The 18,358-nt window shown below is 44.4% G+C and overlaps 1 protein-coding gene across 3 annotated transcripts in view; it reads right to left on the bottom strand.

Moving 5' to 3' along the window:
• LOC137642207 (zinc finger and BTB domain-containing protein 24-like) overlaps positions 1-15,619 on the bottom strand; it is a 57,128-nt gene extending 41,509 nt beyond the window's left edge. Inside the window, exon 1 of one of the 3 annotated variants that reach the window (XM_068374743.1) lies at positions 15,490-15,619. Coding sequence is in view for 1 of the 3 variants with exons in the window: in XM_068374742.1 (XP_068230843.1) it covers position 15,476 (1 nt within the window). In the remaining 2 variants the exon portion in view is untranslated. Of the gene's footprint in view, positions 1-247; positions 258-15,475 lie in introns of those variants that run through there. The other 2 variants (XM_068374742.1, XM_068374744.1) reach the window with 2 other exon arrangements.
• Positions 15,620-18,358: the final 2,739 nt, after the last annotated feature.

The following is an 18,358-nucleotide window of genomic DNA, read 5'->3' as shown; positions in this document are numbered from 1 at the left end:
GTACCATATTTTGAAGAATATTATATTCAACTATACAATACTGCATTGAAAACGACTGGTTAACCTATTACCAACCCTCTAAACAAAAACAAAAAATAATGTGGTACCATAGTATTTTAGCATTAGAATTTTGCATGATTTGACATCAATATTCAACAAATCAACATGACTTTACGGCTGAATCAAAAACATTATTGGCCAGATTAATCACCAGGTAACTAAAATCTGTTTCCCATTGGGTTCCTACCTAAATTGCTAAACAGGTACGGAATGTTGTTAGAGGTCCTATCTGGAATAAGATTAGGAAAGTTACCTTAAACATTTCAAGTATTACAATTAAAGCAATGACCAGCATTAGGGTCATGATAGATGAAACTGGGGATGCACAAAGATGACAACAAATAATCAGTATACAATTATTGCGCACCGTTCAGAGATACTAAATTATATGATGAATAAGAAATGGGCTTCTCATGTTAGTTTAAGTAAAATGTTATTTTCATTAGTAAAATAAATTTTTGAATATACTTACCCGATGATCATGTAGCTGTCAACTCCGTTGCCCGACAGAAATCTACGGTCGGGATACGCCAGCGATCGCTATCCAGGTGGGGGTGTACACAACAGCGCCATCTGTGAGTAGGTACTCAAGTACTTCTTGTCAACAAGAACTCAATTTTCTCCTCGGTCCACTGGTTCTCTATGGGGAGGAAGGGCGGGTTCTTAAATTCATGATCATCGGGTAAGTATATTCAAAAATTTATTTTACTAATGAAAATAACATTTTTCAATATTAATCTTACCCGATGATCATGTAGCTGATTCACACCCAGGGTGGTGGGTGGAGACCAGCATACATGTTAACAAAAGAAGCTAAGTATCCCGTATTTCATTTTATCAGTTATTCAAAATAACAAACATAAAATAAATAAGTACCTGGTAAGGAAGTCGACTTGAACTATTACTCTGCCTTTTTCAATATTAATCTTACCCGATAATCATGTAGCTGTCAACTCCGTTGCCCGACAGAATTCTACGGAAGGGATACGCCAGCGATCGCTATACAAGAGGGGGGTGTACTCACCAGCGCCACCTGTGGCCAGGTACTGCAGTACTTCTTGTTGACACCACCTCAATTTTTCCTCTGTCGTGCCTCCGGCTAGACCTACATGGATACGCTGTTGATTCTGGAGTTTTTGCTCACGATTTGGTGATGTATTTGCTCTAGAGTTTAGCTTTCGCTATTCAGGAAGTTTTATCATTAGCTTAGCTAGCTTTTGGAATTAATTTGATTAATTATGGTGACGAAGAGAGTATGAACTCTCTTTCACTTTTAAATGGCCGACCCTTCCCTTAGACGGAAGTGTTGGTGTCTAAGAGAGTATAGACTCTCTTTCTTAATTTTGCTTAACAAAAGTTATAGATTTATTTTATATCTCTCCGCCTTTTATAGGCCTCTTCGATTAACTTCCTTTTATTATAAACTTATTAAAATTAATTTTTATATTTGTTTATATTCGACCTTTCCTAATAGTAGGCGGTCTTTTCTTGGTACCGAAGTTAATTAACATTGAGCCCGTCATTTCGGTTTTACCTGTTAACATATTATGCTATTTTAATGTTTTTGAAAGAATTTCTTTGATAGTCTCGTACTGTTTTCAAAGTTGAACTAACGTTTTGTTTTGTCTCTGCAGTTGTTGACGTTCAGAACGTTCAACTTGCGCTCTATCGTTACGATAGAGAGAGAATTTTCACGGTGTCACGTTGCAGTAAGAGTAAACCATTTCTAGCGTTTTGTTCATTCTTTCTTAGCTTAATGGTTTTAATTCTAATAAAGGAACTTTTTATTTGGGAAATCTTTCAGTTTTTTTCCTTTAACAATAATATGTTTTAACGATATATATGATTGGGCTCTTCTCTCAGGTTCTAAGTCAAGAGAGAGAGAGAGAGAGAGATAGAGACGGAGGGAGAGAGAGGAGGATAAACGTTTCGTTCAAGCGAGTAACGTTGTTATCGTTTTTGCTCTTCTCCCTAGTCTCTTTAGGGGAAGAAGGTAAACGTTTCTAGAGTTTTATTCTTGTTCTCAAGCTTTATGCGGTGAGAGATTTTAAACGTAGTTTATTTGATCTAGTGTTTAGTCTCTTTCCAGCCACTGAATTATTTATCTTTCATTAGATTTTTCTGTTACATTGTAATTCTGTTTTCGCAATTACTAACTTTTAAGGAAGGATAGAATTGCGTGTTTCAGGTACAAACCACTTAAAGTTTCGAGTTCAGTGAAATAAGTGCAAACAGAAAATCAAAAGTGATAAGTGATAAGCGCAAAGTGTTACAGTGTTGCGTTCGAGGGTTCGTCTGTTCGTGCCAGTTGTTCGCCTAGTCTGGGACCTCTTACAAGCTCCCAAGCCCAGGGGAGAAGTAATGTCGAAGGACTTATGGGTTCAGCAGGCCTTGATCGACGAACAGACGTTTTCCCTCCGTGGTTTCGGGTGTATCTACACACGTTGCCGACGTGATCACCCCACCCACACAAAGACGAGAGAGCCCTTTTATTCCTCGTCTGCGGAAGAGGTTTCTCGCAGAAACCATGGACCAAATCTTGCAGCTTTTAAGTGCAAGTCGGTCCCTTCCGCACAAGTCCAACTCCTAGGTGTAGCCATTAGCCCTGGGTCAGTTCGGACTTGCTGCAGTACGACAACTGCACACCTCCCAGAGAGGCAAGGTGGTATCGCAACAGGCAGTAGCTACCGTCTGTTGCCGCACCAGCTGTTTTAGACCCTCAGTCTCAACGGACAGTAGCTCCGTTTGTTGTTGTCTTTCTTAAACTCTAGTGGTCTATGCTGCAGACAATGCAGTCTCAGCTTGCGGTATTGATGCAGGAGTTTCAGGCAGAGAAGGTTAATACACCTCCTCCTGCGAACGCTCCTCCTCCTCTGCGCAGTACAATCTGCCAGACGTATGAGGTTGAGGTTCCTCAAGCTACCTCCATGCGTGAGCTGCCGCGTTGGGAGTTGCCAGATACCAGCGCTGTGCAGCAACCTCCACTTTCCTTGAGGCAGGAGCCTCTTACCACGCAGCAACCTCCTCAACAATGGGGGCAGGAGCCTTATGCCTTACAACCTCCTCTACCCTTGAGGCAGGAGTATCTTGCATTACAACTACCCTCGAGGCAGCAACCTCTTGAGGTACGACAACCTCTACCATCCTTGAGGCAGCCACCTCAACTCTCGCAACAACCACCTCCACTTTCCTCGAGAGAACCTCAACTCTCGAGGCAAGCACCTCAAGAACCTCAACTCGTGAGTCAAGAGCCTCTCTCTGCGCAGCCACCTCAACCCTTGAGGCAAGCGCAACTCTTGAGGCAGGAACCTCATGCTATGAGTCAGCCACCTCAACGCATGCATCTGCCACTTTCTCCTCAGCTTGAGCCTCTTCCCATTCAACTTGAACCGCAGTCTATGCAGCATGAGCCTCTCTCTGCGCAGCTACCCCCTCAACCCTTGAGGCAGACGCAACTCTTGAGGCAGGAACCTCACAGGATCAAACCATGAGGCAGGAGCCTCATGCTATGCGGCATCCTCCTCAACCCATGAGGCAGGAGCCTCATGCTATGCGACATCCTATGGGCTCTCGTGGCATGGTTGGTTTCGACCTGGCCTTTCATTAGAAGGGGCTAGTGTTCGATCCTAAGTATGAGGTAGAAATTTATTTCTATTTGAACACGATGTTGTGTTGATATTTATCCATATTGACTCATTAGAGGTAATTTGAATGAATTACTACCAATTGTGTCACGTGGTGGCCCGGGGAAATCTGGTAAAACTCTCTGGTAAAGAGACTGATGTCTCACCAGGTAAATCCTCGGACAGCTAGATTAGTGTCAGGTTCAGATTTCTTTTAAGCAGCATGAGCCTCATCCCATGCAGCATGAGCCTCATCCCATGCAGCATAAGCCACACGCCATGCAACATGCTCTGCTTACCTTACAGCATGCTCTACATACAGCATGCTCTGCATACAGCATGCTCTGCATACCTTACCGCATGCTTCTCAGTCACACATCTTTGGTTGTTGCCAACTCACTAGACTGTCAAGCAGCTTCATAACGTTGCCTTCTAGTCTGCTGCTTTTGCACCAGTGAAACCCTCACTGAGAGAACTTAGCTTTTCTCGGATATGGTCCCTGTAGATGAGAAAGTGCTATTCTCCCTCCTTCTGATATTCCCTTGAGGACTCTGTCATTTGGAGAGGAGCCTTTAGCTGCGTAGCCTCCTATGGACTTTTATTTAAGCATAACATGCTTCCAGGGAAGGTAATGGTTCCACTTCAGTCGCTAACCCCGTCTGTTACCACACCTGCTCCCATAGACCTTGAGCTGTGTTGCAAGACATGCAGTCCAAGCTTAGTCCTTGTTAGAGGATTTTTTGTTTACGGAGTCAGTGTGTCACTGGGAAGACGTTCAACAACCAGCAGAAGTGACTTGTTGTGACGCAGTGCGGCAACCTCAGCAACCCGATAAGGAGTTGTCTGTACGACCCAGACAGTCTAGACAGCTTCGGGTTGTCACTGTACTTCCTCGCTTCCCCATGGTTGACAGTTCACAGACTGTGCAGCAGTACCATGATCTTGTGTCCGGCTCCGTCAGACGACTGGCTTTTAAGAGCTCCCACAAGTCGTCGCTGTCTGGAGATTCTCAGATGGACTATGGATCTGACCAACGAACTGGGCCTCCTGGTCAATTTTGAGGAGTCCCAGCTCGTCCCATCCCAGACCATTGTCTACCTGGGTATGGATCTTCAGAGTCGAGCTTTTCGGGCTTTTCCGTCGGCCCCAAGGATCTTCCAAGCCCTAGAATGCATCCAGAGCATGCTGAGAAGGAACCGATGCTCAGTCAGGTAGTGGATGAGTCTAACAGGGACACTTTCATCGCTGGCCCTGTTCATCGTGTTAGGGAGACTCCACCTCCGCCCCCTTCAGTATCATCTAGCTGCTCACTGGATAAAGGACATGACGCTAGAGACGGTCTCAGTTCCTGTTTCCGAAGAGAGGAGGTCTACTCTCGCGTGGTGTAAGAACAGCTTTCTTCTCAAGGAAGTCTACCTTTGGCTGTTCAGAAACCCGACCGCCGTCTCCTCTCGGACGCATCAGACACGGGCTGGGGTGCGACTTTGGACGGACAGGAATGCTCGGGAACATGGAATCAGGAGCAAAGGACACTTCACATCAATTGCAAGGAGTTGTTGGCGGTTCATCTGGCCTTGATAAACTTCAAGTCCCTCCAGCTTAACAAGGTGGTGGAGGTGGACTCTGACAACACCACAGCCTTGGCTTACATCTCCAAGCAGGGAGGGACTCATTCGTGGAAGTTGTTCTAGATCGCAAGGGACCTCCTCATCTGGTCAAAAGATCGAAAGCTCACGCTGGTAACGAGGTTCATTCAGGGCGATATGAATGTCATGGCAGATCGCCTCAGCCGGAAGGGTCAGGTCATCCCCACAGAGTGGACCCTTCACAAGAATGTTTGCAGCAGACTTTGGGCCCTGTGGGGTCAGCCAACCATAGATCTGTTCGCTACCTCGATAACCTAGAGACTCCCGTTGTATTGTTCTCCGATTCCAGACCCAGCAGCAGTTCACGTGGATGCTTTTCTGCTGGATTGGTCCCATCTCGACCTGTGTGCATTCCCGCCGTTCAAGATTGTCAACAGGGTACTTCAGAAGTTCTCCTCTCACAAAGGGACACGGCTGACGTTGGTTGGCTCCGCTCTGGCCCGCGAGAGAATGGTTCATAGAGGTACTGCAATGGCTGGTCGACATTCCCAGGACTCTTCCTCTAGGAGTGAACCTTCTACGTCAACCTCACGTAAAGAAGGTACACCCAAACCTCCACGCTCTTCGTCTGACTGCCTTCAGACTTTCGAAAGACTCTCAAGAGCTAGGGGCTTTTCGAAGGAGGCAGCCAGAGCGATTGGCAGAGCAAGGAGAACATCTACTCTCAGAGTCTATCAGTCTCAAGGGGAAGTCTTCCGAAGCTGGTACAAGGCCAATGCAGTTTCCTCAACCAGTACCACTGTAACCCAGATTGCTGACTTCCTGTTACATCTAAGGAACGTAAGATCCCTTTCAGCTCCTACGATCAAGGGTTACAGAAGTATGTTGGCAGCGGTTTTCCGCCACAGAGGCTTGGATCTTTCCACCAACAAAGATCTACAGGACCTCCCTAGGTCTTTTGAGACCTCAAAGGAACGTCGATTGTCCACTCCAGGCTGGAATCTAGACGTGGTCCTAAGGTTCCTTATGTCATCAAGATTTGAACCTCTCCAATCAGCCTCTTTTTAGGACCTCACATTAAAAACTCTTTTCCTCGTGTGCTTGACAACAGCTAAAAGAGTAAGTGAGATCCACGCCTTCAGCAGGATCATAGTTTTCACATCTGAAACGGCTACATGTTCCTTGCAGCTCGGTTTTTGCTAAACGAGCTTCCTTCACGTCCTTGGCCTAAGTCGTTCGAGATCCCAAGCCTGTCCAACTTGGTGGGGAATGAACTGGAGAGAGTACTTTGCCCAGTTAGAGCTCTTAGGTACTATCTAAAAAGGTCTTAACCTTTACGAGGACAATCAGAAGCCTTATGGTGTGCTATCAAGAAGCCTTCTTTTCCAAGGTCTAAGAACTCAGTTTCTTACTATTCAGGCTTCTGATTAGGGAAGCACATTCTCATCTGAAGGAAGAAGACCTTGCTTTGCTGAAGGTAAGGACACATGAAGTGAGAGCTGTGGCTACTTCAGTGGCCTTCAAACAGAACCGTTCTCTGCAGAGTGTTATGGATGCAACCTATTGGAGAAGCAATTCAGTGTTCGCATCATTCTATCTCAAAGATGTCCAGTCTCTTTACGAGTACTGTTACACCCTGGGACCATTCGTAGCAACGAATGCAGTAGTAGGCGGGGGCTCAGCCACTACATTCCCATAATCCCATAACCTTTTAACCTTTCTCTTGAATACTTTTTATGGGTTGTACGGTCGGCTAAGAAGCCTTCCACATCCTTGTTGATTTGGCGGGTGGTCAATTCTTTCTTGAGAAGCGCCGAGGTTAAAGGTTGTGATGAGGTCCTTTAGTATGGGTTGCAGCCCTTGATACTTCAGCACCTTAGAGTTGTTCAGCCTCCTAAGAGGAACGCTGCGCTCAGTAAGGAAGACGAACTTATTAAAGGCAGAGTAATGGTTCAAGTCGACTTCCTTACCAGGTACTTATAATTTCATTGTTATTTTGAATAACTGATAATATGAAATACGGGATACTTAGCTTCTTGATATACATGTACACTGGTTTTCACCCACCTCCCTGGGTGTGAATCAGCTACATGATTATCGGGTAAGATTAATATTGAAAAATGTTATTTTCATTAGTAAAATAAATTTTTGAATATACTTACCCGATAATCATGATTTAATTGACCCACCCTTCCTCCCCATAGAGAACCAGTGGACCGAGGAAAAATTGAGGTGGTGTCAACAAGAAGTACTGCAGTACCTGGCCACAGGTGGCGCTGGTGAGTACACCCCCCTCTTGTATAGCGATCGCTGGCGTATCCCTTCCGTAGAATTCTGTCGGGCAACGGAGTTGACAGCTACATGATTATCGGGTAAGTATATTCAAAAATTTATTATACTAATGAAAATAACATTTTTTAAGTACGTCTTCCTTACTGAGCCTAGCGGTCCTCTTAGGATGCTGAACGACTCCTAGGTGCTGAAGTATAAAGGGCTGCAACCCATACTAAAGGACCTCATCACAACCTCTAACCTAGGCGCTTCTCAAGAAAGAATTTGACCACCCGCCAAATCAACCAGGATGCGGAAGGCTTCTTAGCCTTCCGTACAACCCAAAAAACAACAATAAAAAGTATTCAAGAGAAAGATTAAAAAGGTTATGGGATTATGGGAATGTAGTGGCTGAGCCCTCACCTACTACTGCACTCGCTGCTACGAATGGTCCCAGGGTGTAGCAGTTCTCGTAAAGAGACTGGACATCTTTGAGATAGAATGATGCGAACACTGACTTGCTTCTCCAATAGGTTGCATCCATAACACTCTGCAGAGAACGGTTCTGTTTGAAGGCCACTGAAGTAGCAACAGCTCTCACTTCATGTGTCCTTACCTTCAGCAAAGCAAGGTCTTCTTCCTTCAGATGAGAATGTGCTTCTCTAATCAGAAGCCTGATGTAGTAAGAAACTGCGTTCTTAGACATCGGTAGAGTAGGCTTCTTGATAGCACACCATAAAGCTTCTGATTGTCCTCGTAATGGCTTTGATCTTCTTAAATAGTACCTAAGAGCTCTTACTGGGCAAAGTACTCTCTCTAGTTCGTTCCCCACCAAGTTGGACAGGCTTGGGATCTCGAACGACTTAGGCCAAGGACGGGAAGGAAGCTCGTTTTTAGCCAAAAAACCGAGCTGCAAGGAACATGTAGCCGTTTCAGATGTAAAACCTATGTTCCTGCTGAAGGCGTGGATCTCACTGACTCTTTTAGCTGTTGCTAAGCACACGAGGAAAAGAGTTTTTAATGTGAGGTCCTTAAAAGAGGCTGATTGGAGCGGTTCAAATCTTGATGACATTAGGAACCTTAAAACCACGTCTAGATTCCAGCCTGGTGTGGACAACCGACGTTCCTTTGAGGTCTCAAAAGACCTAAGGAGGTCCTGTAGATCTTTGTTGGTGGAAAGATCCAAGCCTCTGTGGCGGAATACCGCTGCCAACATACTTCTGTAACCCTTGATCGTAGGAGCTGATAGGGATCTTACGTTCCTTAGATGTAACAGGAAGTCAGCAATCTGGGTTACAGTGGTACTGGTTGAGGAAACTGCATTCGCCTTGCACCAGCTTCGGAAGACTTCCCATTTAGACTGAAAGACTCTGAGAGTGGATGTCCTCCTTGCTCTGGCAATCGCTCTGGCTGCCTCCTTCGAAAAGCCTCTAGCTCTTGAGAGTCTTTCGATAGTCTGAAGGCAGTCAGACGAAGAGCGTGGAGGTTTGGGTGCACCTTCTTTACGTGAGGTTGACGCAGAAGGTCCACTCTTAGAGGAAGAGTCCTGGGAACGTCGACTAGCCATTGCAGTACCTCGGTGAACCATTCTCTCGCGGGCCAGAGGGGAGCAACCAACGTCAGCCGTGTCCCTTTGTGAGAGGCGAACTTCTGAAGTACCCTGTTGACAATCTTGAACGGCGGGAACGCATACAGGTCGAGATGGGACCAATCCAGCAGAAAGGCATCCACGTGAACTGCTGCTGGGTCTGGAATCGGAGAACAATACATCGGGAGCCTCTTGGTCATCGAGGTAGCGAATAGATCTATGGTTGGCTGACCCCACAGGGCCCATAGTCTGCTGCAAACATTCTTGTGAAGGGTCCACTCTGTGGGGATGACCTGACCCTTCCGGCTGAGGCGATCTGCCATGACATTCATATCGCCCTGAATGAACCTCGTTACCAGCGAAAGCTTTCGATCTTTTGACCAAATGAGGAGGTCCCTTGCGATCTCGAACAACTTCCTCGAATGAGTCCCTCCTTGCTTGGAGATGTAAGCCAAGGCTGTGGTGTTGTCGGAGTTCACCTCCACCACCTTGTTTAGCTGGAGGGACTTGAAGTTTATCAAGGCCAGATGAACCGCCAACAACTCCTTGCAATTGATGTGAAGTGTCCTTTGCTCCTGATTCCATGTGCCCGAGCATTCCTGTCCGTCCAGTGTCGCACCCCAGCCCGTGTCCGATGCGTCCGAGAAGAGACGGTGGTCGGGGGTCTGAACAGCCAATGGTAGACCTTCCTTGAGAAGAATGCTGTTCTTCCACCACGTTAGAGTAGACCTCATCTCTTCGGAAACAGGCACTGAGACCGCCTCTAGCGTCATGTCCTTTATCCAGTGAGCAGCTAGATGATACTGAAGGGGGCGGAGGTGGAATCTCCCTAACTCGATGAACTGGGCCAGCGATGAAAGTGTCCCTGTTAGACTCATCCACTGCCTGACTGAACATCGGTTCCTTCTCAGCATGCTCTGGATGCATTCTAGGGCTTGATTGATCCTTGGGGCCGACGGAAAAGCCCGAAAAGCTCGACTCTGAATCTCCATACCTAGATAGACAATGGTCTGGGATGGGACGAGCTGGGACTTCTCTATATTGACCAGGAGGCCCAGTTCCTTGGTCAGATCCATAGTCCATCTGAGATTCTCCAGACAGCGACGACTTGTTGGAGCTCTTAAAAGCCAGTCGTCCAAAAAGAGGGAGGCTCTGATGTCTGCCAAGTGAAGGAATTTCGCAATATTCCTCATCAGTCTGGTAAACACAAGAGGTGCCGTGCTTAGGCCAAAGCACAGGGCTTGGAACTGGTACACAACCTTTCCAAAGACGAACCTTAGGAAAGGTTGGGAGTCTGGATGGATGGGGACGTGAAAGTACGCGTCTTTCAGGTCTAACGAGACCATCCAGTCCTCCTGCCTGACCGCTGCTAGGACCGACTTCGTCGTCTCCATCGTGAACGTCTGCTTGGTGACAAAAGCATTGAGAGCACTGACGTCCAGCACCGGTCTCCAACCTCCTGTCTTCTTCGCTACCAGGAAGAGACGGTTGTAGAAGCCCGGGGATGATGGTCCCGGACTATGACTACCGCTTCCTTTTGTAGCAAGAGCGACACCTCTTGTTGCAACGCTAGCCTCTTGTCCTTCTCCTTGTAGTTGGGAGAGAGGTTGATGGGAGATGTAGCTAGCGGGGGACTGCGGCAGAACGGAATTCTGTATCCCTCCCTTAGCCACTTCACAGACTGAGCGTCTGCACCTCTGCTCTCCCAAGCTTGCCAGAAGGTCTTGAGTCTGGCTCCCACTGCTGTCTGGAGAGGAAGGCAGTCAGAACTTGCCTTTTGCGGACTTGGAACCCTTCTTGGATTTGCCACGGTGACTGTCGGCACGGGTACCTCCTCTGCTGGAGGTTCTGCCACGAAAGGGCGGGATGAACCTAGTTGCAGGAGTGTCTACTGCTGCAGGGCGGAAGGGTCTAGGCACGGAAGGTAAGGTTTTAGCCTTACGTGCAGAAGATGCCATCAGATCATGGGTATCCTTCTGGATAAGAGAGGCAGCCATCCCCTTAATCAGCTCCTCCGGAAATAGACACTTGGAGAGAGGAGCAAACAACAACTCTGACTTCTGGCAAGGAGTGATACCAGCCGATAAGAAGGAGCAAAGATGTTCTCTCTTCTTGAGCACTCCCGACACGTACGAAGCCGCAAGTTCACCAGACCCATCCCGAATGGCTTTGTCCATGCTAGACATGATCAGCATGGCAGAGTCCCTATCTGAAGGGGAAATCTTCCTGCTTAAGGCTCCCAAACACCAATCGAGGAAGTTGAAGATCTCGAAGGCACGAAAGACTCCCTTCAACAGATGATCCATATCAGAAAAGGACCAGCAGATCTTCGATCGTCTCATAGCCAACCTGCGGGGAGAGTCAACCAGACTTGAGAAGTCGCCCTGGGCAGAGGCAGGAACTCCCAAGCCGGGTTCCTCTCCCGTGGCATACCAGACGCTCGACTTGGAAGCAAGCTTGGTGGGCGGAAAGATGAAAGCAGTCTTTCCCAGTTGCTTCTTGGAATGCAACCACTCTCCCATAACCCTCAAAGCTCTCTTAGATGATCGTGCGAGAACAAGCTTGGTGAAGGCAGGCGCAGCAGATTGCATGCCCAGAGCAAACTCGGAGGGAGGAGAGCGAGGGGTTGCAGACACAAACTGCTCAGGATACAAGTCCCTGAACAAGGCAAGGACTTTACGAAAGTCTAAGGAGGGAGGTGTAGACTTGGGCCCTTCAAAGTCAGAGTGCGGTTCATCTAAATGTGCTGCTTCGTCATCCGATACTCCATCATCCGAAAGCTGAGTAGGAAGTGGCAAAGGCAGAGCAGAAAGCTGAACGGCTGAATCCGGCAGTACGGGTGCATGCGTAGCTGCGGATCCAACATCATGCCGCTGCTGGTCAGTCTGCGAGCTGGCAACAACAAAAGCAGAGTGCTGGAGCGTGGGAGGGGCTGCGGTGGGTTGCGGAGCATGCTGTATGGTAAGCGGAGCATGCTGTATGGTATGCGGAGCATGCCGCATGGGCTGCGGAGAATGCCGCATAGTGCTGGAACCCGGCAGCTCTACAGCACCTTCCCACTGCTGATGCGGTAGCTCACGCATGTCAACGGATGGTGCAGCAAGAACATGCGTCTGGCAGGGTGGACTGCGCATCGGTGGTGGAGCTCTCACAGGTGGAGTGTGGGAGCAGGCAGCCGCAGTATCTGCTGAGCGCACAACCTCGGCGGGTTGTAGGTTAACAGGTGCAGTGTTAACCTTCTCAGCATGATACTCCTGCATGAATGCCGCAAGCTGAGACTGCATAGTCTGCAGCATGGACCACTTAGGGTCTACCGTGGTTGGAGCAACAACAGACGGAGCAGTAGCCTGTTGTGGAACCACTCTACCTCTCTTGGGAGGTGTGCAGTCATCAGATGACTGCAGCGAGTCCGAACTGACCCAGTGGCTACACCTGGGCCGTTGGACTCGCTCGGAAGGGACCTTACGTTTGAGCGGTCGTGAAACCTTGGTCCATCGTTTCCTCCTGAAAACTTCTTCCACAGACGAGGAATGTAAGGGCTCATTCGTCTGTTTGTGGATGGGACGATCTTTGACAGATACGTCCGCAACCACTGAGGATACATCCGTGCGCCGATCAAGGCCTGCCGAACCCTTTGGTCCTTCGACATTGCTTCTCCCCTGGGCTTGGGAGCTTGCAAGAGGTCCCGGACTGGGAGGACGACTGGCACGCACAGATGTACCCTCATGCGCAACACTGACACTGACACTTTTCACATCACTAGCACTGATAACACTTCCCACTGCACTTTTCGCTTTCAGCTCTCTGACATCTGCCAAGAGCTGATTACGGTCATTAGCCAATGACTCCACTCTGTCACCGAGAGCCTGAATGGCACGCAACATATCCGCCATGGATGGCTGAGCACTAGTAGCAGGTTCGGGAGTCACCACCACAGGGGAAGGAAAAGGTTGAGGGGCATGGGGAGAGGAAAAATCCACAGAGCGAGAAGAACTCCTCCTGATTCTCTCCTTCTCTAACCTACGTGCATTTTTAAGGAATTCGTTAAAATCGAATTCCGAAAGCCCAGCGCATTCCCCACATCGATCTTCCAATTGACAGGATTTACCCCTACAATTGGAACAAACGGTGTGAGGATCTATAGAGGCCTTCGGAAGACGCCTAGCACAAGTCCTAACGCTACACTGCCTGTACTTAGGGACTTGAGACTGGTCAGACATCTTGAATTTAGAAGTAGTCAAGGGGGAATTCCAAAATCTAGCAAAGTTCGTTAACAATTAATCCAAATTAATTCCAAAAGCTTGCTAAGCTAATGATAAAGCTTCCTGAATAGCGAAGGCTAAACTCTAGAGTGAATACATCACCAAATCGTGAACAACAACTCCAGAATCAACAGCGTATCCAAGTAGGTCTTGCCGGCGGCACGACAGAGGAAAAATTGAGTTCTTGTTGACAAGAAGTACTTGAGTACCTACTCACAGATGGCGCTGTTGTGTACACCCCCACCTGGATAGCGATCGCTGGCGTATCCCGACCGTAGATTTCTGTCGGGCAACGGAGTTGACAGCTACATGATCATCGGGTAAGATTAATATTGAAAATGAGGATGTCAAAGGCAAACTCCTGCCCTAATGAGTAAGGACATTGCATACTAGGTTAGGTTAGGAGGGAAAGGCGAGGTTTTCTGTGTACAGTATATTAGTGATGGTGCATGGGTAAATATTTACCCAAATAAACAAAGTACCATATACAGTATTCAAAACAAAATGAATTTTAGTTTGTTATTTATGCACCCTAGCCCATAAGTTAGGTTCGATGCCTACAATTAAAGAGTTGTTAGATGGGGCTGGGTCACTTGAGTTAGGTTATCAAGTATCTTCATATTTACCATGTTCCTTATTTCCTCACCCACAAACCTGGGTTAATATATGATACATTAATTTCTAGTGAAACTGGAATTCGCTACTGTATATGAAATGGATGAGTGCTGACTAGTTCACATTTTTCTCAGTTTGACTAATGGAGGTAGGCCATAATAACTTACATATCGATCAATTAGAATGTGAACACCATGTTGTTGTCCAAGTCCATTGTTTACTTCTGGGAGACTGATGTTGGGTTACTGTGGATGCTTTGTTTGCATTTTCTTTTACAACCTGTTCTGTTTTTGTATGACATAACCCTTCCCTGACTTTTTTAACCAATTAAGAGCTTCCAGATATTTATGCACAAGTTTCCAGAGAGTTTACAAGAGAAATTTTTTTCCCTCTTTGGATCTAACAGACTACAGTTGGAAGAAGACATCTACAAAAGGGAAGTTGAATCAATTTCAAAATCTAGTGTAAATTCATCTAGGCTATCTTGGTAATTGATTATGTTGAAAACACTCTCTGCTCAACATATAGCTATTGTTGCTCTTCTGAAAGTCAAAAGCATGGCGTTCGCAGCTTATCCATGTACTGCTTGCCAGAACAACGGAGCACTGAGATAATGTTTATTTGCGAGTGAAACGATCCACGTCGGAGAAAAAAACCCATTTGAGGAATGTGATATAAAGTATAAGTTATTATATTTCAATGGTGATTCACATGGATGATGTGCGAAACACACCCATGTACTGCTTGCCTGAACAGAGGAACAGTGATAATGTTAATTGTTATCAAGGTGAGCCATGGCAGAGCAAAAACCATCTAAAAGGATGTGATATAAGTTATAGGTAATTACGATACTTTACTTTCATGCCAGTTACACAAACAATATATTTTTTCATCTCATTATCATGCCTTTTTATCATTGTTATTTCTGCAATTCACTGGTGTTATGATGTTTCCCCACTCAAACCCCCAGTGTCCCACAGGGATACCCATTATTATCTATATAATGGGGATGTTTAGGAAAACTCATTTCCCCAATATTTTAGGTCCGAAGTAGATAAAAAAAAAGACAGGAAGCAGAAATAGTATATGGTTTATATATTTGAGTAGATGTCATAGTATCTTATATTTAACCAAAACTGGTTTCCCACTGTAGTCCTCCCCATTTATATAGGATGACTTTAAGGGGTTATATCATTGTCAAATACATTCTTAGCCTAAACAATTCAACAATACTGTATATGCTTTTCATCTCTAACAGCTTATCCTTTGTTTATAAGGGATCCCACGCCTAACTGCAACAAAAATAAGTTATGATATACAAGTAAAATAGGGTGTATCACTGGGACTTATCTTAACCTGAACAATGAAATGAACATTTACATTCTTATGACTGACTGTCTCCTTTAAAAAATTCAATTTTTGCAATGATACGAATACAATAGCAAACTCTTAAATGAAAACACGCCTTACTATTTGTATTTTACCTTAACATAAAACGATACAGATTCCAATCTTGAACCCTGATCGGTAAATAAAGATAAAGTCTCCGTTGTTTATGTTTGATTGATCTGATTGTCCTGACAGATAAGGTTTGTCGCTGTATCGGCACACCTCTTATGAACACATCTTTTATGTTGAATATTACGTCTCTCTCTCTCTCTCTCTCTCTCTCTCTCTCTCTCTCTCTCTCTCTCTCTCTCTCTCTCTCTCTCTCTCTCTCTCTCTCTCTCTCTCTCTCTATCATTTGTTATTGTTTCTTTATTTTTTTTTACTTTGAACATAACTATCTTTGTACTTCTGTGTTCTGGAATATTTAGTTCTAGGTTAGTGCATATCACAACCATCCACTCCTTATTAAAATGTACAATATTCGTCTACTTGAAAGAATTATGTGTGATTTTGTAAAAGGTAATTTTATTTATAGAAGTTGAAGGAAAACTGAATATGTCACACAATCTGAGGTCATATTGTTTGAAAAACTCTACGAGAAAAATGATTCATCCTAAAAGTAGTGACTTAAACTACAGTCTAATATTATTATGATTAGTAACCTATAAAGTATATTGTTAAATAACATTGAATTATAGTTCCCAGTTAAATGCTAAAACGCCACCACATTTTTGTTCAAAATTACTTGTACTTGGAGGATATCCATTTTCTCTTCTGAACTGGGAAAAACTCCTAATGTTTATAGTCCCCTGTGGTCTCATTCTCAGCTGAGCAGTTTACACAATTTAATTGGTTTAGGTGAAGATTTATATCAATGGCTTCCAAAATCTCAGAATAGGAGACGCAAATAGAGAGATTCTATCTGATGGAAATCAGTCTTGTGCAGATGAAGTTAGTATTTTGAAGATTTGTTGAATGTTGAAGATGGAAGACGGACAGTTTAGTGATACAAATAAATGTCAGGTGCATGTCGAGAATGCACAAGGGACTGAAAATTGAGGATGTAAGAAAATAATTTTAGATGCTAAAAATGTAAAGATACCTGGAATTGAAAGGATTGCAAAGTTAGATGTTGCAGGACGGTGGTTGGCCAGGGTTTGTAGGGCATTTGTAGATGAAGACGGTGTTATGAAAGAGTGGTTGAAGAGAATAATTGTTCTTTGTTGTATAAGGTGTAGACGATAGCTTACACGCAACTGTAAGAATTATAGCGGCGCAAAATTACGTAATTTACTAGCGTAGTGAATGGTAGTATTTTCATTTGAGAAAATAAGAAAGGTGACGAAAGACTGTTAGAGGAGAAGCGGTATGGGTATATAGAAATAGAATTTGTAAATCATGGTATTTATTATTATTATTATTATTATTATTATTATTATTATTATTAATAATAATAATATTAATAATAATAATAATAATAAACATAATAATAATGATTATAATAATAGGTAGGCTACAACCCTAGTTGGAAAAGCAAAATGATATATATAAGCCCAAGGGTTTCAACAGGGAAAAATAGCTTAGTGAGGAAAGGATATAAGGAAATAAATAAATGGTATGAGAAATAATGAACAATTAAGATAAAGTATTTTGAAAAGAGTAACAACGTCAAAACAGACATTTCATATATAAACAATAAAATGACTTATGCCAGCCTGTTCAACATGAACCATTTGCTGCAAGTTTGAAATTTTGAAGTTCTATCGATTCAACTACCCGATTAGGGAGGTCATTCAACAACTTGGTAACAGCTGGAATAAAACCTCTAGGATACTGTGTAGTATTGAGCCTCGTGATGGAGAAGGCCTGACTATCAGAATTAATGCATGCCTAGTATTACGAACAGGATGGAACTGTCCGGGAAGATGTAAATGAACGACGGTGTCAGAGATAGATATCTAGATCAGAAATAAGAAATTTGATAGACCGTAAGCTACTGTTCAACAAATTAAGATGAGAATCAGCAGCTGAACACCAGACAGGAGAACAATACTCGAAACAAGGTAGAATAGAAGAGTTAAAACACTTCTTCAGAGTAGATTGAACTCCGAAAATCTTGGAAGACTTTCTCAATAAAGCCAATTTTTGTGCTATTGAAGAACGCACAGACTTAATGTGTTTCTCAAAGAAATGGTCCTTTTAATTTGGTTGGTAATGAGGTGCGTAAAACTTAGCAAATATACAACAAGTTAATGTATTTGATTTCTTAGATAATATAACTAATTAACTTCAGACTCGGTTATAATTTTACTGACCAGAATAATAGTAATTGTTTGGTCCTTTACACAATAACAGGTATTAATTACTGTTGCTATGTCCGAAATATTAGTTACACTTTCAATGCAACAGCTACTGATTCATTGTTTAATGCGAGGAGGGATATTTAGAATATATGTTGCTAACTAATTTAAAGTGAAACTAAGAAACTGTGTATAGACTGAAGATTTTACTTTCCTCAATAGTGTATTGCTACCTTGCAGTGTGGGTAAAGAAACAGGTTGTATAGTCAATTTTTTTTAGCGAGGCAGATTTGCACAGAATCGCAGGGGTGCCCTTCCTGATCGCTGATTGGTTGGACAAGATAATTCTAACCAATCAACGATCAGGAAACTTTTCCGAGCTAAAATGGCACCGCTGCGAGTCGGTGCAAATGCGCCTCATTTAAAGAAATTGACTTATAGGTCCAAAGCACTGCAGAGAGAGAGAGAGAGAGAGAGCTGGGATGAGTTATAGAGAAATGTTGCTAACAAACTGCATCCTGTGTTACAGAATTTATTTGTTTCAAAGTTGTTCTTCTCAGTATAAGTACAGTATAATGTTTATTTGAATGTATAATAATATTCAGTTTGATAGTTTTATATATTCCATAATCAGGTTTCTCTTGCGAAGTTAAGCGTACAATAT

Source organism: Palaemon carinicauda, chromosome 6 (genome assembly GCF_036898095.1).
Source record: "Palaemon carinicauda isolate YSFRI2023 chromosome 6, ASM3689809v2, whole genome shotgun sequence".
Classification (NCBI taxonomy): Eukaryota; Metazoa; Arthropoda; class Malacostraca; order Decapoda; family Palaemonidae; genus Palaemon; species Palaemon carinicauda.
Note: the sequence above shows the minus strand (reverse complement) of the source record. Positions and strands in the feature narration are given on the sequence as shown.